This window comes from Atractosteus spatula, chromosome 12 (assembly GCF_055471065.1).
Source record: "Atractosteus spatula isolate fAtrSpa1 chromosome 12, fAtrSpa1.hap1, whole genome shotgun sequence".
NCBI classification, from domain to species: Eukaryota; Metazoa; Chordata; class Actinopteri; order Semionotiformes; family Lepisosteidae; genus Atractosteus; species Atractosteus spatula.
In genome coordinates, this window is record NC_142717.1 from 11,555,826 (window position 1) to 11,580,261 (window position 24,436).

The 24,436-nt window shown below is 37.6% G+C and overlaps 1 protein-coding gene across 5 annotated transcripts in view; it reads right to left on the reverse strand.

Annotated features, from left to right (window-relative positions):
* ctnnal1 (catenin alpha like 1) overlaps positions 1 to 24,436 on the reverse strand; it is a 100,915-nt gene that overhangs the window by 1,923 nt on the left and 74,556 nt on the right. The window contains exons 4-18 of one of the 5 annotated variants that reach the window (XM_088929392.1): positions 22,721 to 22,840; positions 21,278 to 21,367; positions 19,709 to 19,879; positions 17,855 to 18,055; positions 13,915 to 14,001; positions 13,018 to 13,176; positions 12,295 to 12,387; positions 9,849 to 9,999; positions 8,428 to 8,465; positions 8,198 to 8,248; positions 7,312 to 7,466; positions 4,680 to 4,728; positions 3,354 to 3,410; positions 1,800 to 1,919; positions 933 to 1,016 (exon numbers count right to left, since the gene is read on the reverse strand). In XM_088929392.1, the coding sequence (XP_088785518.1) occupies positions 933 to 1,016; positions 1,800 to 1,919; positions 3,354 to 3,410; positions 4,680 to 4,728; positions 7,312 to 7,466; positions 8,198 to 8,248; positions 8,428 to 8,465; positions 9,849 to 9,999; positions 12,295 to 12,387; positions 13,018 to 13,176; positions 13,915 to 14,001; positions 17,855 to 18,055; positions 19,709 to 19,879; positions 21,278 to 21,367; positions 22,721 to 22,840 (1,626 nt within the window). Of the gene's footprint in view, positions 1 to 932; positions 1,017 to 1,799; positions 3,885 to 4,679; positions 4,729 to 7,311; positions 7,467 to 8,197; positions 8,249 to 8,427; positions 8,466 to 9,848; positions 10,000 to 12,294; positions 12,388 to 13,017; positions 13,177 to 13,914; positions 14,005 to 17,854; positions 18,056 to 19,708; positions 19,880 to 21,277; positions 21,368 to 22,720; positions 22,841 to 24,436 lie in introns of those variants that run through there. The other 4 variants (XM_088929391.1, XM_088929393.1, XR_016093853.1 and 1 more) reach the window with 4 other exon arrangements.

Below are 24,436 nucleotides of genomic sequence, written 5' to 3' on the forward strand. Positions count from 1 at the left end.
TGCTTACAAAAGGAACAAAGAGTGAGCATTTGTAATGGGCACACCTTTTCTGTTAAGTGTAATTTTTTAGTTACAAGAGCAATACAATTTCCCTGTAATTTAGTGAAATTTTATTGGGAAGCTTTTTTAAAAAAAATCAAATCCTTTACTTGCTTTTCATACTTACACAATAGGGAACCACCAGTTGCATTTTACTGCAAGCCAATGTAAAGGGAATGAGGACAATACCCACATCAGGTACAAATGCACACTGGAAGTTCCAAAGTGCTTTACATTTAGCATAGACTGGAGAAGTCTAAGTCTAGTCATTTTGACTCTAGTTAACATATTTAGAATTCAAATAGCAAATTATTAAAACTATCACATGGTGCTACGAAACAGCATGACATTACCTTAAGATGAGTATACTTTAATGACACTAGTCTTATAACAAGTGAAATACTTAAAAAAAAGCTTCTGAATAAATGCAATAAACTGAGTTAATAAGTTTGAAGTACAGCTCTGTGATCTGATAAAAAACATGAGTATCTGATCTATTATCTCTTGAAATGTGCCACTTGGAGTCCATAAAACAGCACTTTTTAAAAATATATGTTTTGGTTCTATATATTGCAGGCAATTTGGGTTCCTAAGATAACACCTTCCTGACTTCTTTCAAAGACACTTTAGAAGTTTTATGTCTTCTTTTGAAAAAGCCTGTGGTATTTTAACTTGGAGACTCTTTTATTTTGATGTCTGTCATGAATAGCTTTCCAGTTGGTTAGCTCTCCAATTGCTCTAGGTATTGAGCAGAGCAACTGAAGAATTAAACTAACACTGCTCAGTTTTACCATCAAGATGTAAATGAATGAGAAGCATGGTTTATAATATTATGTATTTGAATAATAAGGGTGAGAATTTAGTTTGTTCAGTAAATATAACTGTATGCTTACCTTTCTGATTAACTTATAACAAACAGGAAGGAGATACACCACCACTGTCATGATGTTTTTGGTGTTCTGAATAGATGAATCAACCTGAAGAGATGAATCAGAAGCAAAATCAATCGGAAAAATGGATCAGGGGTCAAAGATTTAGTTCCGATATTGCTAAGATCCATACTGACATTTTCCTTAAACCCATATTTTTAATCCTTGTTAAATGGTACTTTGAAGAAATTGTTTGCTTTTCTAGGAAGCTTAAGAAGAGGCTTGCTTTCTCTGGTTTTTTCTCAGACCACTCAATCAGTTCAGAGAGCTAAATCCACTTAGCGTCAAATATGACAGGAGAGTGGATCAGTGGCATCCCAGAAGACCATGGGGCAGTGCTGGTTTATCAGAAAAGAACTAAATGAGCCCATCCACATGTTCCACAATTGAATTCTGTAAAACTATTGACGTTTGCAATTGAATTTGATGATACTTTCATAAAGTGTTTTAGAAAATCTCACTACTTGCCTTCAGCTGTGTACCAACAAACACTAAATCAGTTTGGATGGCATTTGAAATACCCGTTGGCTAAGACTAGCTAATTAAAATCCAATAATGAAGACAAAATACTTTAATTCTTTTAACTCTCTGGGTTAAAATCCATTAGTTAGAAAAATGTATTACAACTTTTATGGGGAGCATTGATTTTAAAAGGCATAATGTCCAAAAGTCCTAGCGTCCTTAAGTGCTTTTAATATATCATTTTTAAACTTTCCCCAACAGAACTATCCAGATCAATTTTACATGATCAACTATATCAAGGGATCTCCATTAGCTAATTATTTAAAACGTATACAGACATAATATTGACAAAGAGTTGAAGTACTGTACCTTCATGAAAGTTGCATTCTTGCCTTGTACAGGTGTTTTTGCAGTGACCTGCAGTTGCTGACATAAGGCTCCAAGCTTCTCTTTCTCAGATACAATGAGAGCTTTCTCATCATCTCCCAGCTAAGGAAAAGGAATGTATAATTTCATTAAATTGTAATACTTAACAGTTCAGAAAATCCTGTTAAAAAATAGATCCTAAAATTACATTGCTCTGAAAAGGCACCTGGGCCAAAACCCACTCTTTCCTAGATGACACTGAAACACGCAGTAGGATGTAGTACATGGATTTCCACAAAACTTCTAGAGATGGCCACAGAAGAGGTGGTGTTTCTTTGGAGTATCTGCAGTTCCATTTTTCCTCAACACATTTTCATCGTTTTGGTAAAGGTTTGCCTCGTCTGTCCATAAAATTCTCCTGGTTCATCTTTAAACTCCTGAGCAAAATTTGAACTAAGGAAGTGGTAACATTGTACTTACATTGTAGCCAGGTCTGTGGAACTGCCTTACTTGTATTTATTGATGGCAACTAATGGCAGCATCAGAACGTATTCTGAATTTAAGAAAACTTTTTTTGGTTATGTAGAAGATGTTTCCACAATGCAGCATGACGGTTACAGTACCTCAAAAATATGACTGATACAACCAGACAGTTCAGGACAAAAAAGTGGAGAATCATAGACTCCATATCTAAATTTATTTGAGTATGTATTTTACATGCTGAAGTATAAACTGAAGTCAGAACACACAAAGAATAGATAAGTCAAAATAGGTGTATCAAAGCACCTCAAATGATGACATGAAGTTTAGTGAGCTCAATGGGTAGTACATTTATGAAGTTATTTAAAGGGATTTACAGCCAAATGCTGACTTATATAGTCTGTACTTTAAAGTAAATCAGCCCCAATACATACGGTAACTTTGTTCTGATGTGACCAAATGTGTCATGTTAAAAGACTGAATGTCCTGTCAGGGAAAGTAAACTTAAAGTTAGTTTTATTGAACTGTACAAAAGGAATGAAAAACGTAGGCTACTACTTACCATGCTAATGCACACCGCAGTGTACCCACAACATAGTAGTACTGTCGTAACAATGTATAACATTATGCATGAAATTACACAAAACTAAAATGTCTATTCTACTTCTACGTTATACAAATCCAAATTTCATTTAAAGCAAAAATAACAGTTTAACTTTTCTGGTCCCCATACTTTTGGAGGGCACTGTATCTCATTATCCTTTAATGTTACAGCACTTAACAGCTCAGTCTATGAATATATCTGATCACAGCTTTACGTTCTCCCTCCTGCCTGTTTGGAAACTCAAAGACGACAGAAGCAGGCGAACAGAATGACTCCAATTTGTCTCCCAAGATGGATGGAAGCCATTAATGGTTGTCAAGGAGAGACTTTTAATTAAATACTGCTACTGAGGCTTCAAGGTGCACGGCTGGAAATATACCTTTATTATTTACCATGTCAGGCCTGAAAAAAAAAAACAAATTAAAGTCTTAGCAATGATTTTAATTTCCTGGTATTGTGATTTATTGTCATACCTGAGATGAGAAAGCCTGGAGTGTAGAACACAATTTAAGCCCCTCTTCAGAGAACACCTGCAAAAATAAAAATGGAAAAGCAGTCCATTTGAACAACAAAATGATATTTTGTGCATAAAAATGCACATTGTAACTGATTCACTAGATTTTATGTTCAATACTCATGTATGGTTTCAACTCTCAATCATAAAAAAACATTCCTGGCTATCGAATGAGGCTTAATCTGCTCAGTACTTCAACAACACATAAATATATTAATATTTTTAGATCTCACAGTTAAAACGCTTCCATGATTTACTAAAACCCAGGAAAGGTTTACGGTATATTCCTCATTTGAAGGTCTCGAAAAGACCCACTCCTGTTTCATTACTTAACGTACAAAAACCCTAGCAATATTAGAATTTCTAAGAAAAGAGCACAATGAAATTGTCAAAATACTGTTTTTTAAAATAAGATCTTTTATTTACATGGTCTTTGTCTTTTTAATTTGTCATTCTGTCTGGAACAAAGCCAGCAAACTTTCAAGACGCCCTGTGAAATAGCACATCAGAAATATTATTATATATTATTAATATTATTTAATAAATTACCCAAAGAGAAATTGAATTTATGCATTCCTATACATCCATGACCCTGAAAATAACTAACTGCGAATACTGGGAATATGTTAAGTGAAATTTCATAACACTCCTCAAAACACCCTTCATTCAAATTACGTTAATCTATGAAGTATCTGAGCATTTATACCGAAGACTTGCTTTCCTTAAAATGAATTAGTGTTCACTAGATAAAATAACCAACCATTAAGGAATACACAATCACAATACATACTCAAAAGCAGGGGACCTTGTTAAATATCATACTGTATGTCCAAATCTCAGTACTGCACCAATTATTATTGTTGTGTTTTTTTCCATTTTACTTCACTTCAGCATTCCATAGGTACTGTACTTTAAAAAAAAAACCTTCAGAAAGCAGAAAACTTTAGGGTTAAAATGTTACTTTCCATTTCCACACAGGAAACACTGGACAGAGAGGCTGTTGTCAGTATGGTACCATATTATTGTTTCTATGTGAAGCAGTGCTGCAAAGTCTCATCAGGCATCTGCAGATGTCTCAGGCATACAAACACATGATCAAGGATGCAGTTTAACAGTTAAGAAAGACAAATGACTGTTAGGCCTTTTAATAACATATCGATTGCTGGGCTTTCTGAAAGGAAAATACTGAAAGTCATTACTTTTAATGATGTTCCTGACAGAGTGCATTTAAAATCCTGATAAACTACAAGAAGGCTAAATTTTCAGAAGTGAAAGTCACATGTACCTCAGCTTGGTGGAATAAATCCTGGGTTGTCTTCAGGAGACCCTCCCCTCTAAATCAGAAGGATTAAAAAACTGTATTAATCAAATCTCTCCTGCATCTAGGCAGTTACTGAAAATCAATAAAGAATACAGTAAAATGTATTACATAGATTGTTTCCGACTGGTATGTGCCTGAAATAACTTTAGCTTGAAAACTATCATCCTTCTAAAGAGTCTGAAATACCAATATTTAGAAACATTCATTTACACTTTCAGTTTCTGGAACTACTGTGTACAAAAAGTGGATATGTGCCTTTTTTCCTCCTCAGTGCAAGAGGAATTTGAACTTGAAGAAGAAATTAACCTGTTCATCACTGCTGTATGTAACTCAATGATACCACAATACAGCAAACCACATCCTTGAGGAACTGATTAAAGTAGCTGAAGAGCTGGGCTGATCCAGATTAAATCCAAAACTTGCCCTCGACAGAAACTCTCAAGATACCATAAGATGTTAGTATTGAACCATTACCGATAAAGCACTGAGCTAGTTCACACTGTCAGGGTATTCAAATCACAGAAACCCAAATCAAGTTTTCATAGCTACTATTAGCAGAGGAACATTTACACTAGGTAATACTTTAAAAAAGGAAAAGTAAAAGTTCTTCCAAAGTCAGATCAGAATTACTGTACAGTACTATATCATGACTATGACAGGTTTCAGACATCGGAACTTTAGAATTTCCATCACCAACATTTTTATGAAGTTATTTCTACATTATTGAATTTTGCTGCAGACAGGAGAAAACATAAAAAAAACTTAGAACTCAGAAGGACTTGAATCATATTTGCTGTGGATTAAAGGGCTACTCAACTACAAGTGAAAACAGTTGTGATTAGCTAATGTCCTATGAAATCAAAACATCTGTTTTCCAAAATAAGGAGTAAATAATAACATTTGCAATGCAGTCCAACTATAAAAATTTCTAATAAACCATATATGTTCATTATTTAGATAATCCTATCTTGAAGAAAGCCTTGAAAGAAAGGAGACCTCTTTAAAGATAATCTTAGCCGATATATTGGTTGTTTTGTAATTCTTTTTGTTACTGACTTCAGACACGTTTTGTGCAGCAGATTCCAAAACGACAGTGTAAAGAAAAGGCAAGATCAAATCTAAATTCAGCAAATTGAACATGGATTTATTTTTAAATTACATACATATTGTTACAAACATGGGGGTGATATGGGATAGACCATGTGGCCTAATAAGTAATTAAAATGAAGAATAATCACCCCTAAATTTGAAAGATATGTCAGGAATATACCCAAGCAGTTGGTGTAATTGGAAGCACTTGAGATCTTTGTCTGGCGTAGCTTTTGAAGGAGTAATACATTACAGAACACTGGGTTAAACAAATGTTTATTAATAATGACAATAACACACGACACAAAATACAGCATACAATTTACTCCATTTACAAACAAGGCGTCTCAAAGGCCCACATCCTAACCAACTAGAAAAACCCTATACTGTTACCAAGTATTCAAATCCTTTAAAACACCTACAAAGGCCAACAAGAGAAAAAATCGTGCCTTCAACACCAACAGACTACAACCTGCCGTTAAATCTCTATAAATCAGGATGCTACATACAAAGTGAATGGGAACCTATCTCCCTATTCCAAAAAAGTATCCACTAACCAAGAGAGACCATTTTAAGAGACCACTGAAGGATTCTCTGTATTGGAAATCAGAGTTTCCTAAAAACAACAGAGTGGCAAGCTCTGTTAACAAGGTTCAAATACTTAACTAGAATACGGTCCTTAATATTGATCTGTACAAGCACTTTTTGCCTGGCACTGTCTCTTTTCCTCCAGCCCTTGAATATTTCTGTTTATCCCCTGTCCTTCTTTCTGCCCTCTCCTCTTTGTTTTCATGCTGTTTTCCTGGACTGTCGATGACTCTTAATGGTCGACTACGAATTAATTTGAGTCCAAGGTAAACCAGACTATTCCTTTGATCAATGTGTCTCAGCCCTTCTTCAACTCAGTCAATACCTCAGTTTCTTTCTTGCTTTATAGCTCTCAAAGAACTCAGAACGTTAACATAAGCTAGATGTTGACCAACGTCTCTAAATTCCTAGACACCTCAACAGCCCCTTTCAACAGCTGAAACAATGTGTAACATACATATTTTAGAAAATGTCAAGTTTTGCTTTTGAAATGATGCAATTGAAGAAATTTTGTTTGTGATTTGGCTTATGACGCCGTCACTTGACAGGTACAATGATACCATGTTAAGGATATTTTTTTCCCCCGATTCTAAGAAGTTCTGTAGTTTCAGAAGACTATACCACAAAATGTAAGTGGGCCAGAAAACCATGCTCATAGACACTGTACTGCTGTGCTGTTCAGTATATTCATAGTGAGAGTTTTACAATGCAGATTTTCACAAATGTCAACATCGAGAGCCTTCTGATAGTTGATCCAACAATATGTGTCTAATAACTTTATTAAAACACCCTTTGATCAATTTTTACAAATTGAAGAGATGATCAAACCCTTCAAAGACAGAGCTATGTACAACAGTCACAGGTACCGTCTTTTCTGTGTAATATTTAGTCACTATTATGGCTGAGTTCTGTACATTACCTGGTGAAGAGATACATAGAATAAGCCATACTGGACATGCTCTGGCCCTGACGCACAATCTCGTGCTCCTGGTCCTCCCATTTGTCACTCTCAGAGTCCACGTCAGAGGTCAGCAGCCGTAATTCAAGGCCAAGTTTAGCTATAGTGCTCTGCTCCTGAAAAAGGACAGAAGGACAGTATTTTTTTCCCCATTAAATTAAATGGCTACTGTATATTCAAACACTGCAATGGTTCAGGTAGAGAAAAATAAAACATTCCCGATTTCCATCAGTATGGCCTGGAGGAAAAAGTTGAAAATATACTAAAATCTTACAAAGCGGGCCAAGAAATGAATGAGAAAAGGTCAGAACAGTCTGTAGGTTTATTTATGGCATCTAAGGTGCAGTTTGGTCTTTCTAATATGTACTTTCTTTGCCATTTGCTATCCTTATAACTTTTTTTTTTACACCAACTGTAGGACACACAGCTTTTATAGGCAAATGTATTATTATTTTTTTTAGTTAGTTAATTTATTTTAATTTTAATTAAATCAGATCCTATGCATGATGACGTACATCAATGGTTTAGATCGATCAGGAGTACCATTTAAACAGGGTCTTCTGCGTCATGTTAGATAGCTGGGTTAAGGTTAGGCCCACTAACATGGTGGTATTACTTATCTTTTCTGCTTTGGGTTTGGACAAGACCTTTTATACTACGCTATGCTGAAAGTTTATGAATAGCAACTTGTGTGCATTCAAGATCATAATCATAAGATACCTTTCTTCATCTAATTTTTTTTCCCTTAGACTAGGGTGACAGATTCCCCCTATGTGGAAATTTCACAATATTAATCATCCATGCTCAGGAATGTTTTTATCATGGTCTGCGAGTCATGTCAACCTACCTCAGCGTCTAGCTTGACTGCTTTTACTGTCTTCAGGTTCGCAGAGTGTTTCTATAGGGGGGAAATGATTTAACAAACAAAAACTTGAGTAGCACAGATCGGAGCAAAACAAATAAAAAAGCAAACTAAAACTAATATTAAATAATTGGGAGGGACAAACAATAATACAATGAAGGCCCAACGATGATGACAAAAAAACTGAACGAGTAGAGGAAAGCTCTGTTACTCACCCCTGGTCTGGGTAATGATAAGTATGTTCTCTTGTCTCCTGGCATGAGACATAAAACAAAGATTAAAGTTGTATTTCAACCTAACAATGGGATTTAGCACAATTTAGGAACTAGGACGTCTTATAACGGCCATGTTAAATTTTAAGAGCGCTACAACAAATGTGATTGAGTTGTTTTATGGCATCTGAAAAACGCTGTAAAAACCGTCTGACTGAACATAAACTTTGCACTGGTATAGAAACCCTGTGGTATTTTAATATACCCCCTACTACCATCTCGAGAAGCAGACAAATGGTTCAGAGTTTTACTATGAGAAAGCATCTCATGGGAGCACAAAAACATTCTTAAACTTGAGAGTGTTAGATGGATTCTTCCTCAGTTCAATGACTTTGCCAGGGCCTGTCAGGCTTACAGATTGGGTACCATTAATAACAGTATGTGGCAAAACCACAGGGCTTCAAAATGAGAGACATTGTGTCACGATAAAAAAAAACACACAGAGAATAATTTAGTTACCATTAGCCATTTACAGCCTAGTTTGTCAACTTCAGTGAAGTAGCAACAGAAGGTACTGCTGAGCTTTTCATTTAAAGAAAGTACAGAGTTTAGTAACAAAAAGCAGTCCTTTCCTTACACAATTCCTGCAAATTGTTTTCTTAAACATTGTGATTTTTTTTACTTTGCCATCAAGCTTACCGCTCTTTATATATAAAGTATATAATAATGACATTATACATCATTGTATCAAGAAACATCAAGAAAATTAGAACGCCAAAAACCTCGCAATGCTTTTATCAAGAAAATATTTTTGGCAGCGCCTAAACATGAAGAATGAAATGTTGATCTTGGCGAGTTGGTGTCTGCATGTCTCTCAAACAGAGGCTGGTCACTGAGAGAATGTGTTTAGTTACAATGTCATGCCAGGTTAAAAATTGTCATCTGTGAATACCCCAGAAAATGAGGAAAAGTGCCTCCAATATAGTGATGTTACAAAGGCATTTCGGGCTTGAAAACTGGGACATATCAGCTCTCTCTGAGTTTTCTTACTTGTATCTATTTTTGACATTTAACAGCTTAAATCACCTTACTGCCTTTGCCCTGTCAGTTCTATGACTAATGGGGCGATTAAGTGCTTATGCAACAGTAAAATTTAAGAATTTAATGGTCAATTAATCAAAGCTCTGCCAGAAAAATAAAAGCAATATTCAAAATCTGTAAATTTTAGTTAAAAAAATACATGCCTTGATGTATACAACCTCTGGCATAGAATACACATTTCATGTGTGTAGCACAGTGTTGCTGAAATGAAAATACCCCTGTAATGACTTAAATAGATAAATATGATATTTCTATTGCATTCAAGAGGGTCCAAAACGATTAAAATAGCCGATGGGCAAGAGCTAAAATAACTCCCGCAGTACCTCTCCGTCCTTCAAACACATCATTGATTTCTCTCAGTAGGATGGACATGTCGTTTAATTGAGACTCCCAGGCTTCACAAAATACATCCAGGTTCTCTTTTGCAATTTTGCTGGATGGGTGGAGGGCCAGCGTTTGTGCAGCAGAAATGATCTGAAGAGCAAGAAAAACAACAACAGTTAATTGTTCTAGTTAAGAGTCTGATAGAGTACAACTGCAATGCTGATCTCAGCCTTTGTTAGGACACAAAATGTTAGAGACTTTTGAGAATCCCCTGATTTTGAATATTGTTATTTTTATAAACATAGAATATGGAGTCCTTGTAAAAATATATTTAACATCAAAATTCATTATTGCTATAGGTGAGGGAGTCTATAGAAGTTTTCCTACTAGTACTACGGCCCCAGTGTAAATTGCAGTACACACACTAGCACCTCAGGGCATTCTGTGGATTCTCTGTGGAAATACTGTATGTTAGCATATTTGCATTCAACTATTTGCGATACAGAATATATTTTGGTAGTTGGTGTGTATATTCAAGCTATGAGGACATAAATATCCCCTACCTCTGCAAAAACACAAACAACAAACATTTTTTACTACATTGCTTTACAAACTAATTTCAAATACAGTCCTACTGGACATGAAGTTTTTCTTTACCTTCCTTTCCATCCTTGGCTTTGTGAACCCTATTCAGTCCAATCATTACCACAAGATACTTTGCAACCAAGTGACTATGATGTTCAATGAGCTTTGCAATTACAGCTAAGAATGTTAATAGCTGTAATTTGTCATTTTTGTGCTCACCTGTAACATGTTAAACATTATGACAGATATGCTTACATTCTCTCAAATAATTTTGGGATCACTTATTGACAGCAGTTTTCAAGTCTTTCCACAAATTCTCAGTAGAATTCCAGTCAGGACTCTGACTGGGCCACTGAAGTATATATTTGGCCTTGTGCTTTGGATCACTGACTTGCTGAAGGCAGAATGTTTGCCCTCAGCTTTAAATTTCGACCGACTGAAACAGCTTTTCCTCTACTATTTGCCTGTACACTTTCCCTTTAATCCTAACAAGCTATCCAATCCCTACTGATGAGATACAAAGCTATAACACTGTTGCCGTCACCTAGTTTGACAGCTCAGGTGACTGAGTGATGTGCTACGTTGGATTTGCGAGAGATTTTTTGCATTTAGACCATAAAATGCCAATTTTGTCTGGTCTCACCACAAAATCTTTCGCCCCATGTTGGCAGTATCACCTATAAGTTTGAGACTGTAAGTGATTTAAGATGTTTTTCTTTTAGTTCCATACAAGCCCCCTGTGGAGTGAGTGGGATAGTGTTGACCAACGGCCATTTTTTCCTACACCAGCCACTGTAATGCTTTCAAAGTCACCATTGGCCTCATGGAGCCATTCCTAACCAGTTACTTCTTTGCCTGGCTGTTCAGTATGGGTTCCTTCCAGTTCTAAATGATCTACGTCACCAAGCTTAAAGAGATATGAAGGGTCTTTGAAATGTTTTTATATGCTTCTCCTGATCTATGTCTTTAAACAATCTTAGTGGGGGGGGGGCTTACAGAGATGTAGAGGTGTATTTGTTTTGTAATCATGTGAACCACTATTAATTAATGTCACTCAGCCTAGGGAGTTGCTCATTAAGATAATGTCGTACACCTACATTTATTCTACGTTTTCCATGGCAAAGGTTTTGAATATGTACGCAATCATAACTTTTCAATTTTTCATTCATATCATATATTTACTTCTTTCTTTTAGATTTTTGCTTTGAATCCACAGAGTAGATTGTGTACAGTATATAACAAAAGGTAATGGGTACTTCAAAGTGTCAAGAGCATAAAGTTTAGAGCAATGAATTGTGAAAACTGTGCAGGGCTAGTATATGCTGACGTATAGATTTTCAATGGGGCTTTCAAGTGGAAAGAGGGCAAAAATCCAACTGAACACAGCAACTAGCAATTCCTATAAAAGCAAACTAGGTCATCATTGTAAGCCAGGCCAAAAGCAATCACAATAGGAGATTATGTAACTTTTTGCAGCTAGAATGCATTTCCTATTGAGGCCCAAGTTCTATTGACTTTTCACAAGAGGTTTGCAATAAGAGTCTAGCTGCCATGTGTTTAAAGCCTCAGGCAAGAATGGACAGCGAGTGCTCTGCTCTGCTTCCTAATTAAAGGGACACAGTCTCAGAGCTTAATCAGTCCACCACAGTGATGGCTGGAAGACCAGCATTAAAGTCGTACATTACAATGCTGTTCACACTCTGAGTTTTTACATTTGATCACATTATAGCCCTTGCTTCACAGTAAGTATGGTACGTTGCAAAAAAGCTCCTAAAGTCTTGTCACCGAAACCCTTATTTTAAAATGTTAAACTATCCAATGATACCTCGATTGGATCTGGGTGCTCTGTTTACAACTTACCTGTGGGCCTATAACCTGAAAGGTGTCTTCTGCATGTATGCAGGTTATCTCTAGGGGTTCCGTTCCTGAAACGTGTCGCAGTAATCGACAGGTCTGAGCAAATAAAGAAAAGAGAATCATGCAGCCAGCGCATAAATCTCATGACTTAAGCAAGACAGAAGGTGGAAGGCTGAATTTTTTTCTCAATGAACTCGTGTTTAATTACTCCAGTAATGAGACCAAAGCAGAAGAAATGCCTTCGTTCAAGTTTCTAGTAGTCACTTCCTCCAGAGTCAAAGCAAGACCGCCCCATTACTATCGTTCTAATCCCCATCTCGCAACCTTTGCTTGTCTATTTCTGGCCTCCAGTCCATCCTCCTAGCCCGTCTTTACTCTATGGATGACAAGGCCTTCTCCTGCTACGCCCCTGAACTCTGGAACTCTCTCCCTAAAGATATTAAGAGAGTCACCTTCCCTGATCTCCTTCAAATCTAGAATGAAAACCTTCTTTTTTAGAAGGGCTGCTATTTAACTGGTTCTGTGTGCGCCATAGCTTTCCTACTGTATTCCAAACCCCCATCTACTTTCTCCTTTTTTGTTGTTCTGCAAGCACTTTGAGAAGCCAATTTTAAAGGCGCCATATGAAAATAAATGCTAGTTGATGTTAATTGTGCAAATGCCCTTGTTGCCTAATTAATTCGCAGGATAAATAAAAGACTGCACCCTGGGGAAAAGAGGCCTCACCTCCACCAGCTGCTCCTTCTGCTCAGTCAGTTTGCAGGAGTACTCAGCCACGGCCTCCAGGTTGCCCTCCCCTCCAGAAACCTTCAAGGCTTTCAGCACAACATGATCTGCGTGGTACTTCAAGAGGTCAGCCGCCAACCCCACTGCGGCCTTGTGAAGCTGAGGAAAAAGGATGCTGTTAGACGCGTGAAGTTTAATTTGGAGTTTCAACACTTCTCGGTCTGAGCTGCAAACACCCGGCACAAGTTCCTCTCCTTTGGGCACATCCACACATTCCGAGAGATCTTTTCCGACTTTATCTACAGCATTCCACTCAAAATCTAATTTCCTTCTGCTGCCTGCAGCCTCCTTCTTCAACCATGTACAGTTTCTTTTTTAACTCTCAAGACCATTTTGTTTCAGAGTAAAATTTATGCAGCTTTGCAATTTATAGTATGTGTTTGTGGGTATAATTTATTTATATACTACACCTGTATATACTACACGGTGGTATTTCCCTTGAAATGAAAATACCAAAAATACTTTAAGTTTCATGGACCACAGCCGGACGATGCTGATTTAACAGAGCAGCTTAACATGATAAATTCATGTTTTTTAGACTTCATGACTTGATGATTTACAACCAGGAAACAGAGGTGCTACACCATCTTTTAAAAAATAAGAATCTAAAATCATAAAACATACACATGTAGGACCCAAAAAGTGTCTTTTACTTCAAAATCATCTCAGGAAAAAAAGTGAAATTACTTCCTAAAATCCTGTAATCTGTGACATATGACATATGATCTTGGTTCTATCTGACTGGGTTACATGTATTCAGAGCTAAAAGAATGTCTCTCTAGCAGTTGGGATCAAGTGTGTGGACTCTTTTTTTAAGATATAAAAGGTAGCTCTCACCTCTCTCCTCAGCTCATTCAGACTCTGACAGGTTTTAAGAATGGACAGCTCCATTTCCTCTGTCACTTCTTTGGCCTTAAAGGACTGCTGCTTTAAAAAAGAAAAACATACATAAATGCACAGGAGCTGGTAGAATCTCTTAATTTGTCTCAGAATTACTGAGTTTTTGATCATGTTACTACAAGTGATTTTGCACAGTTATCTGTATCAGCACCTGGGCTATAATAAAACCTGATGTATAATACAACCTTCAACTATGACATTAGTGTCATCAGATCACATTGTTTCCACTATTCATCAAACAGCTGTGGCCTTGACTAAGGTGGCCTGGATATTTTCCAAATTTATCAACATACACTCTAATACGAAGCTATATAAAGACATCTGCAATATTTTCGCTTTTTAAAAAGTTTATTGACCTTTTTCCAACTGAAACTTGGCACCTTCTGAATATTATTATTGCTTGTGGAGGTGGTTACTCCTCTTGAAAAATCTCGCACCACTTTTCATTGTAGTGGTTTAGCATGCATTCATCATGTAGACACTAGTCTAAATATGGTTCTATAGCATATATAGCATATATTGCAATATAGCATCATTTGAAAGTGTTTCAATACAAACAGATTTCAACCTGGGGCGGAGCGGTGGGACTGTGGCTAAGGATCTGCGCCTGTCGCGGGAAAGTTGCTGGTTCAAATCCCGCAGCCGGCAGAGGAATCCTACTCTGTTGGGCCTCTGAGCAAGGCCCTTAACCCCAGCTGCTCCAGGGGCACTGTACAATGGCTGACCCTGTGCTCTGACCCCAAGCTTCTCTCCTTGTCTGTGTGTCTCATGGAGAGCAAGCTGGGGTATGCAAAAAGATGAATTCCTAATGCAAGAAATTGTATATGGCTAATAAAGTGATCTTATCTTAACCTCCATCCCCCTTAAAGCTGCTGCTAGGTTTCTACCTCTGTTTTCAGAGCTATTGACACATTTGGGACCATTTGGCTGTCACTCCTACTGCGACCAGACTATCACTTCGACTGAATGTGGTGAATTCAAACAGTCTACAGGGGGAAATTACAACAGCGCTAGGGTATACTGAGGATTCTGTTACTCTTTACATCACGACATGAACACATTAACAGCAGTCTAGTTCTTAAAGCAGTCTAGTTCTTTTTTTCCTTGTTTCTTTCCCCAGTTCAAAACTGAACTGCATTCCGGAAGGAAGCAGGATCACAAGGCAAACTATTAAGGCTGACGGTTCTTCCTTTCCATCATGAATAAAAAGATCAAACCAGTTAAAAGATCTACTTTTCCGCTGTTGGCTAATCAGTGTAATACATAATATTAATAATCAACTGCTGTCCTCGCCTTCTGATAACATCTACCCTTCTTCTCCTTTCACAGGTGTTTAAGTTTCTGTCATTTTACTTCTTTAAATGCTTCTTATGTGACTGAGATGGTAGTTAAAATGAGTCCTACAACATACTTTGGACTTGTTTCCCATACTCGCAGTCAAGTGTATTTTTTTTTTGCCTTTTGTCAATTTGTTATTTAAATCTTCACCAAGTCCTTGAAATCTGGTTTTGTTACTATAAACTTAAAATCTGCTACTACACTCATTTTTAAAAATAATGGTCTGGACAAGTAATCCTCATCTGTAAAAGGCAGATGATTTAGGGTGATTGGGGTTCTCTAGGATCAGGCTTAGAGACCCTGTGGCTGTGGACATGTTTAAAACTTGATTGAAAGACAAGCTCGATCAATCACCTTTCTATGAATAACTTTGTTTTGTGCTTGGTTATTCTTTTGTAAATGTACTGTGTAATTCCTTTTACCTTCTTTGTTCTTTGTGGATCATGTACTGTATACTATAAGGGCAGTAGAATAGACTGTATTACTCTTCTCTATCCTGCCCATGCGACAGACGTTTTAACAGAATAAAGTTCACCACTACCTTGTGAATTTGAACACAACTGTGAAATACGACAGTCTCTCAGAAACACCAAACAAGCTCAAGTGTAGAATGAGTCTTCCTGCTGTGAGCAACTGCAGCAAGGTAGCAATAGGATTGTTTTGTATATTTGGAATATGATTTCTCAAAACTATAGAATAACATATAACGTCTCTTGAAAAGCTGCAGATAATTGAATCCTTTGCTTTTAATGAAAAGGTGGAGGAGAACATCCTGTTTTCTGATAATGCTGACTAGTAAACCGTAAAATGAAAAACAAAGCAAACAGGAATCAGGACTGGATTCTGTGATATCGTTAACGTCAGCTACAAGTCTAGAGCAGGCATTACTTTAAAGACACAAAACCCACAACCGAGTGCAATAATTTTCTGCCTCCCTATTAATTATGATTTGAAAGTGTTGCCTAAACAATATTAAGGGAATCTAGGCACAGATGTACAAAATTCATGTCCACTGGGAAGCAGAGTAAACTGCATTATTGTCTTCATGAATCTCATATAAAAATAAAACTAATCACTAACGGACTACTCAAAATTCAGTATAGTACTGAATATGAGAAATATAGTTCATTAGGCACATAGTAGCTACTAGGATGTACAGTATGTCTATGAGATATGCAGATAATTACAAAAACTCCAAGATCAGAAGGACAATGTTCATGAAAACAAAAGAGGAACAAGACAGAGAGGAAAAAGGACTTAGTTGAATATAGTTATACTGAAATGAACAATAAGCAAGGTTTCACTAAAATATGTTTGTGTAAGGTGAAGTATAGAAGTGTTTAAAGATTAACATAAAATTCTTTATTGTGAAAATGTGCTTATAACAATCAACTATTTAGCCATCACGTTGACAAAAGACTCTGTAGTTAAAGAGAGAAAAACCTTCAGATGGCTCAAATACAAAAGGCTTTGGAGAGCACTACAGAGCAGGAAATTTGATTTTGATTTTTATAGCTCTTTTTACAAAAATACCCCATGGTGCAGTCCATTGTGAAGAAACCTAGCAACAATCTATATGATCAGAAACATGTGATGAAAAGAAAAGAGAGAGAAGGAACAGTTGCAGTCTGGCCTTTAACACTAGAAAAGAAAACTTGAATAACTGCTTCTCGACAAAATAACATATCAAAAAGGTTACTGCATCTCTCAGAGGCTAAAGTCAAACCGTGAGGAATAGCAGGTAACCCAGCACCCAAGAATGAATTTGTGTGAGTCACCAGTCTGTATGGAATCAACTGCACAGAGATCCAAGACAAAGCAGACCCAGAAAGCCAACCAATTACTGACATCACAACATCAACGGAAAGCAGAAGGTCGCAAATAATAATAATGTTCATAAAAAGTACTTACTGCAATCCAAAAACTATTACTGAAGCACACTTTGACTTTTTCTTCCTCTCCCTTTTTTTTTTAAATAAAGTATTACATTCTCCCTGCTTATGCCTGAAAGGTCTTTTTTTTGTACCAGCAGGTACACAACTGATGACCCCTAAACAAATTACCAATCATAATTTACCTAAAATCAGAGGCCACTGTTAATTTGGTTTGGTTAAGCAAACAGTTAAGTCATTGGACAAAATCATTTAATTGAGCCGAATGAAAACCAATAAACTTTCAAGGTATGGAACTTGGATACCTATACTACAAGAGCCACAACTGTTGTAAAAGCCTTTTCTTTGCCTTGGGAGTACCTTTCTCTGAGGATTATTGTTACGAATTCATGCACGGTAATCTTAAAGAACAGCACTGGGTTAACCCTCCAGTCTCGGCTATATTCCACTCTAGATTTTGCAAACTGGCCACCTGTTAAATTCTTCCATAATTCAATGTCTCAGCTTTCCACCCTGATCTCATGTGTAGTGGAACTACATACTGCTCTTCAGAAGCTACAATGAAGGGGGTCTCCCCCTCTACACATAATGAGCTTCGGAATGAAAAGAGCTCTTTTTAAAATAATAAGGATGCCTCCAGATCTTACTGCTTGAATCCACACTGTGACGAGCTGCTCCAGCTCCTGCCTGGCCAACTGAGACAGCTCAAGGATTCTTTCCCGGTGTTCATGGCTGGTGTAGGCTGAATCTGTGAAGTCCTCTGTGTGCTCCAGGATACCCTCCAGTATCGCCAACAGGCTCTCTTGTGACATGGAGTACAGTTCCTCCCGCAGGCCCTCTACTTTGTTCTGAAGGAGATCAGAGAGAAGGGAAGCAGTCCTTTCAGGGACATTCACTGTTGTTAAGGTTATTGGGATATCTGACCCGCATTATACTCAATACTTGCTTTACAATGCTTGACTGCTCAATGGAGTCTTTACCTCCTGGATCACACTCTCTTCTAACCTGCCTATCCGTCAGGTCATTTGACAGCACAGCAGCCTGCAGGCGACCAACTACAGCACAGCCCCGTCCCTTGCTGAGATCAGGACAATATCCTAGTTGCCTGGGGCTCCATGCTTTCAGATTACAATCAACAGTCACTTGGATAAGTGGAGTTCTGCAGTAACTAGATATTCCTGCCCAGACTATCATGACATCTGGTCTTGAAAAGTTGGTCTTCCCTTGACCAACTGTCTTTGGCTGTCTTCACAAGTTTAAAACAAGCCAGTGCCTTGAGTTAGTCTACCCTCCAACATACTGGCACTGGTCTCTTGGTAAGCAAGGTATACTAATTCCTTTATATGTTTTTCGTTCTATATTTTCACCAGTTGTGACATTCAACGAGTTCAATCATCTCCTGTGACCAATCAACTCTCTCATTAATATGGTGATTTAGCGCTCAAGCAAAAAATTCCCTTGAGAGTACAGTACCATGGTCATGAATTTAATTGTACTTTCAGATATAGATAAACCTTTCTAAAACAATATGCAGAAATCCGGTGCGATAGGTGCGAAATCTGATGCTTACTGTTCTTGAGTGCTGCCACTCCAACGTATTTCTTTCATAATTGAGTCCTTGCCTGTTGTTACACATGGCTGGTTATTCCATAGCTAACCATGACTTTCAGCGAATGCAGATGTTCAAATGAATGAATAATTAAATGAAGCAAATATTTTTTTTGTGTGAACACTCACACTGTGAACACTCTGAAGTATAAGAATAAGACGCAAGAAAATTAAATTTGCCTTGACAAAGAAATCGTCATATCCTAACAAGAAAAACAGTTTTACTCTCTTGAGCTATAAAAAAAAGATACATTAGTGTCATTGCTCACCAGGACACAGGAATACAAAAATAAAAACAGATTACACATTTCTTATACCCATGGGGTGTTGATGATTTGTATAACATATTATAATTTCATACAAAAAAAAACCTTAATGAGAAATAAAGTTATTCAGAATAAGAATAAAAAAAACAGACATAACAATTCATTCGTTCCCATGTATTTTTACCTCTCCCCTCCGAGGAAGGGGAAGTTGGGGTTGTAAAAATACTTCACTGAGAGGAACACAGAAACCTGTAAGTCTTTGGCTCAGCTGTTACTGACTGCACTGTCTATGCCTCACTTCTGGAAAGTCTTATCAGGACACCTGTTACTGTATGTGCTTAAATAACGTAGCTCTGCATCTCTTTCATAACTGGTCCTTTTACCTTCACCAATGTGAATGTGCATTCGGATAAAATGAACCTGGTGTGTACACTTCCAGACCTAATATACAGCTTTCCAGCAAGGGCAGTACAACCTAAGCAACTGACTTTCAGTGTGTGTCTCAAAATCAATGACAAGCCATGCGAACAAGAAAAAATATGTTTATATCATTGTGTGTAGTTAATCCCTGCCAATAATCCGTTAGCTAGAGTACCTCCCACCTCCACTCCACTGAAAGAGTCCCACCTTGAAATCCCTGATGCCTGTGTAGATGCTGATGGTCTGGACCTCAGTCTCTCCATTGGGCCTGGCATCTGTCACAATCTCAATCACCTGCTCCAGGGCAAATCTCATACGGTGGAACACTGCGTCCTTGTTCATCCGTGCTGACTCACAATCTGGGTGTCTCAGACACGTCTGGAGGAGACGATGACAAATTCAGCGTCTGCAAACGTCAGGCCGCTCCACACTTCCTCAGGTACTCAAGTGGAAAGCTGCTTGAATGCTCAAAAAACGTAACAGTTTTCCACAGCCATGATTAAAAATTACTTTTAGTATGCATTAACATTTTTCCATATTACAAAAAAAAACTATATTCTTTATATCTTTACATCAAGTACAAGCAGCTGAACTCTTTATAGGTGAGGCACAAAATATAACATTCTCGCAGTGGTATTACGAGGTCATGTCCTGGTATGTCCAACACAATGTGACTACAGATCCGTTTTTAATCCCCAAGGCACATGTTTCAGAAAAAAAAAGAGGTGTTGAGGTGCCTTTTCTGTTAAAGCTTTACTGATTTTAGCTCATAACATTTTTGAATGAGCAAGACAAATCCAGAGTTTGATCAGTTCCAAACCATGGTACTTTAAACCATGAAATTGCAAAGCTCATTCATACAAGCTCAAAGAGAAATATATAATGAGAATGGAAGTCCAGGTTTTACTTCAATAGCTCACTGGGCACACTTGAGGTAACTCAAGTCAAGTGATTTCCTAAAAGTAAAGTGTGCTCACAGTTTCGTACTTATTATTGATCAATTCGGCTAGCACTCGAATCCAAAGCAACTAACATTTGTATCCATTTATACAGCTGGACATTTGCCTGAAGACAGTTCAGTGAACTACCTTACTGAAGCATACAACAGCAGTACTTAGCAGCAGTACAACATCAATCAATTCTCAGGACTTAGGAGTCCAGAGCCCTAACCACTACTCCACATTGCCACCATCCTCAGAATCCCCAAAAGCATTAATCAGATCTCTTCAGAATCCGTAAATCACAAACCAGAGGTCACAAGAGGAAATTACAGGGAAGTTCGTTGAAAACAGTAGACACCCTTTTTACTGGATGCTTGGAACAAGCTACCAAGCTATGATGCTGAACCAGATATCTGGGCTTCTTTCAGGAAATGGCTGGATGAGATCCTTAGATTAATTAACTACAGGCAAACAAATGCATCAGGGAGGCCAGTCTCATCACACTTGTAACCACTCATATGTTCCTATCTGGTGTGGTGGCTCTGTGGCTAAGTATCTGCGGCTGTAGCTGGAAGGTTGCCGGTTCGAATCCTGCGGCTGGCAGAGGAATCCTACTCCGTTGGGCCCCTGAGCAAGGCCCTTAACCCCAGCTGCTCCAGGGGTGCCGAATAAATGGCTGACCCTGCGCTCTGACCCCCAGCTTCTCTCCCTGTCTGTGTGTCTTATGGAGAGCAAGTTGGGGCATGCGCAAATGACAAATTCCTAATACAAGAAAATTTATATGGCCAATAAAGTGATCGTATCTTATCCTACAGCAATATTCCAGAGACACTACCTTAGAAGCAGTGAGAAGCATCATAGTGCATTTTTCCAGGACTGCCCTTGCTGCTGCCATCCTTGACTTCTTCTTCTCGTCTTTCAGATCCTGATGAAGACAAGTGGAAATGCACCTATCATCTTACATGACACGACAGCAACCTGACACTCATTAAAAGAAAATCACCAGATATAAGCACTTCACTATACATGCATCAGTACTGGAGAACTAAAGCTTTCTTTGTGTGGAAATTCAAGGAACTGGGATATACTGTAAGTACTTCCTAAAATGATCTACAGCCTTTTCCCATGTCTTACTTTCCCACGTCTTAAGGTCCAGCACTGGTGAAAGTGCAGCTTTTGCTGAATATTGTTTCAGGTTGTGTTATAATCCCTAAGGTCACTGTGGAAACAACAGCACTATATTACACCTGTCATAAAAACAGTACTTACACTGAAACATATTAGTGTAGTCTCCACAGAGCCTCATAATTACTGAAAAATTGCTTGATAGTAACTAAAGAATATATCAAAATAAATGTGTTGTTATCTCTTTTATCCCTTATCCCTTTCTTTTTTCTTTTCTACCAATAAGATCAGCCCAAGAGGTGTTTCACCAAGACAAAACTGATGACAGACCCTTCCCCAAGCACTGTGCCTTGGGTTTCAAGAAAAGATCGATTTTCTGTTGCGAGAACATCGACAGTGCTTTTGCACTTTTGCTGTTGTAGGACCTAATTATGGTCTGATCATAATTCAACTGCACTAAAAAATTGCTTTGCTTCCATTTATAACTAAAATACAGTTTGCTTTTAAACCCGTCTGGCAGAAACTACTCTTTGAAATCAGATGTTCAAATATTAATGAAACAATTACATGAAAATTTAAAAATGCATGAACTCTTATAGTCAATGCAATCAATTATAAAATAAAATGCTCTCATGTATTCTTGTGAATTCTGCAAACTGAACCAATCAACGAGGTCCATAGTATCACACTGCTGTACTGTCCCAGTGACTGAATGCTCTGTGTGTTCCAAGAGACTTTTGCCTAATGGATGGTGTTGGAATATCTTGAACCAGGGGGTAAAACACAACTAGAACAAGTAATCGAAAAAGAAGGACCAGTGGCAGAACTGGACTTATGAATATTAGTTTATGGACAGCAAGCTGGGAGGTCACTCCAGCTCTTCAATACCCTGAGTTGTGTGGTACTGAGAACATCTCTAGACTAAATTCTGTCCCAATGCAGATAGCGTTTTATCTAAACCACACATTGTCATTTGATCTAATGACTGCTACTCATTTTACAGACCCCCTGGCTAAATAATACACCAACAAAACCCTCACTTGCTAGAAGACATTAATTAAAAGAGATATCTTTGATGAATGCATGAACATCTGTGTATTTTTTTATAAATAGCTGTATTTATAAGGGCAGGTGGTAAGGTAGTGGTACATACATTCTGTCTGTCTCCCGTTAGATGAGCAAATTCCACCATCTCGTTCCCAAACTGACTGAAGATCTGCACAAACTCCTGGAAGCTGCCCACTTTCTCCAACTGCTCCAAGGTTGTGAGAACCTGCAAGATTAATAGAAAAATAATTTCACATCAACATCACCAAGTGGCCAAGACAGTCCTGAATCAGGTAATACCGGCAAAAGACTGAAAACTGACTTCAACTTGGCAAAATGCTATTTGACATGCAATGCAAGTGTATCAGTGTAAGTTTTGACAATATGTACCATACAGCATCAGTGACAGATTATGAAATGCTATCTTATTTTTCAGCCCTTGTCCTGAGGCATGCCATCTCTGCTTTTAGCCAAGTTCTTTGCATCTGCGCTCTTGACCTTAAAATAAGATTTCAAATGGCAGTTAAGACCTGGTTAAATACAAACTCACCAACACTAAAACTAAAATCAAAGGACACAATTGGCACAACATGAAATTGGCTTAAGTTAATAAGCGTACTTCAGATTTCTCTTCTTTTGTTAGAAAACAAAAACAACCATAGCTAGTTTATATATACAGTAAATGTGCATTACTTTTTATATTTTGAATTTTATGTTTCTCAGATTTCTTTAATTTTAAGATGTTGTTCCTCCAGGAAAGCATTAAGGGTACTCTTAACATGCTGTCTAATTCCTGATCCCAAGATCCCAATAAAAACATGAAATAGCCCAAAATGTAGGTACAAGTGGTGGTATAAAGACCAAATCTTCACTTCGTCTGAGCTCAGGTTTTATGACTCGTTTAATTCTTATGCAGTAGATGCTTTTTTTGTATTAAGGAACACACAACTCTTGCTCAAAAAAGCCGGGAACAGAACAACAATTTGCCATCAATCCTTTTCTCTGCTGCTGACTTCCGACCCAAATTCTAAAGAAAATGAGTGAAATAGAGGATAGCACAGACAAATGGACTTTTCGTCTTTATGAAGCTCTCCTGTTTTCCTTCTCAACAGAAGATAACACAAGCTGGGATTCACACGATTGCCAGCTGAATCGCTTCGCCCCAGCTGCAGAAATTCAAATACAGTACGTGTCTCCTGACAGCACAAAGAAGATAAGTGCTCCCTGGGTGACCCATCTCACTGTTTCTAAGGACTTCTTGTTTCATTGTCTTCTATAATCAGCCACCAGAAATCAGGGGACACTTGAGTGAAACTCTTATTCATTCTGTACAGGAGTGCTTCAGTAAAGGTTCATCAGCAAAGATGGGTTTTGTAATTCACACCCTTTTTATGGGATCAAACCATCTGGAAGAAAATAAATAAAAGGTTCAGCTGTGCTCTGGAGATGATGATTTTGGCTCAGCAATGCATTTGTCTCCATGTAAGAACTTGGCTAATTAATAAAGTCTGCCTCTTGAGTACTTTCTCAGGCATTGGCATTCAGCTACTGAATTTTAACTTATTGACAGAATAATATAAATTATATCGGATCCAGAAAGGGGGAATGGGAATGAAATGTTTTGATTACACTTGTATTTCATCTATTTATACCATTCATAAACTTCACCATTCCCTTGGTTGTCTTAATTTCTTATCATTCATCTAATTATTTTGTATCATATTACAATCCCCCATTTATTTCATTTATTCACTATCATTCATCTATTCATTTAGCTTTATTCCTGTAATATTTCTGCATAGCGGGCAGGGAGTGATAAAAC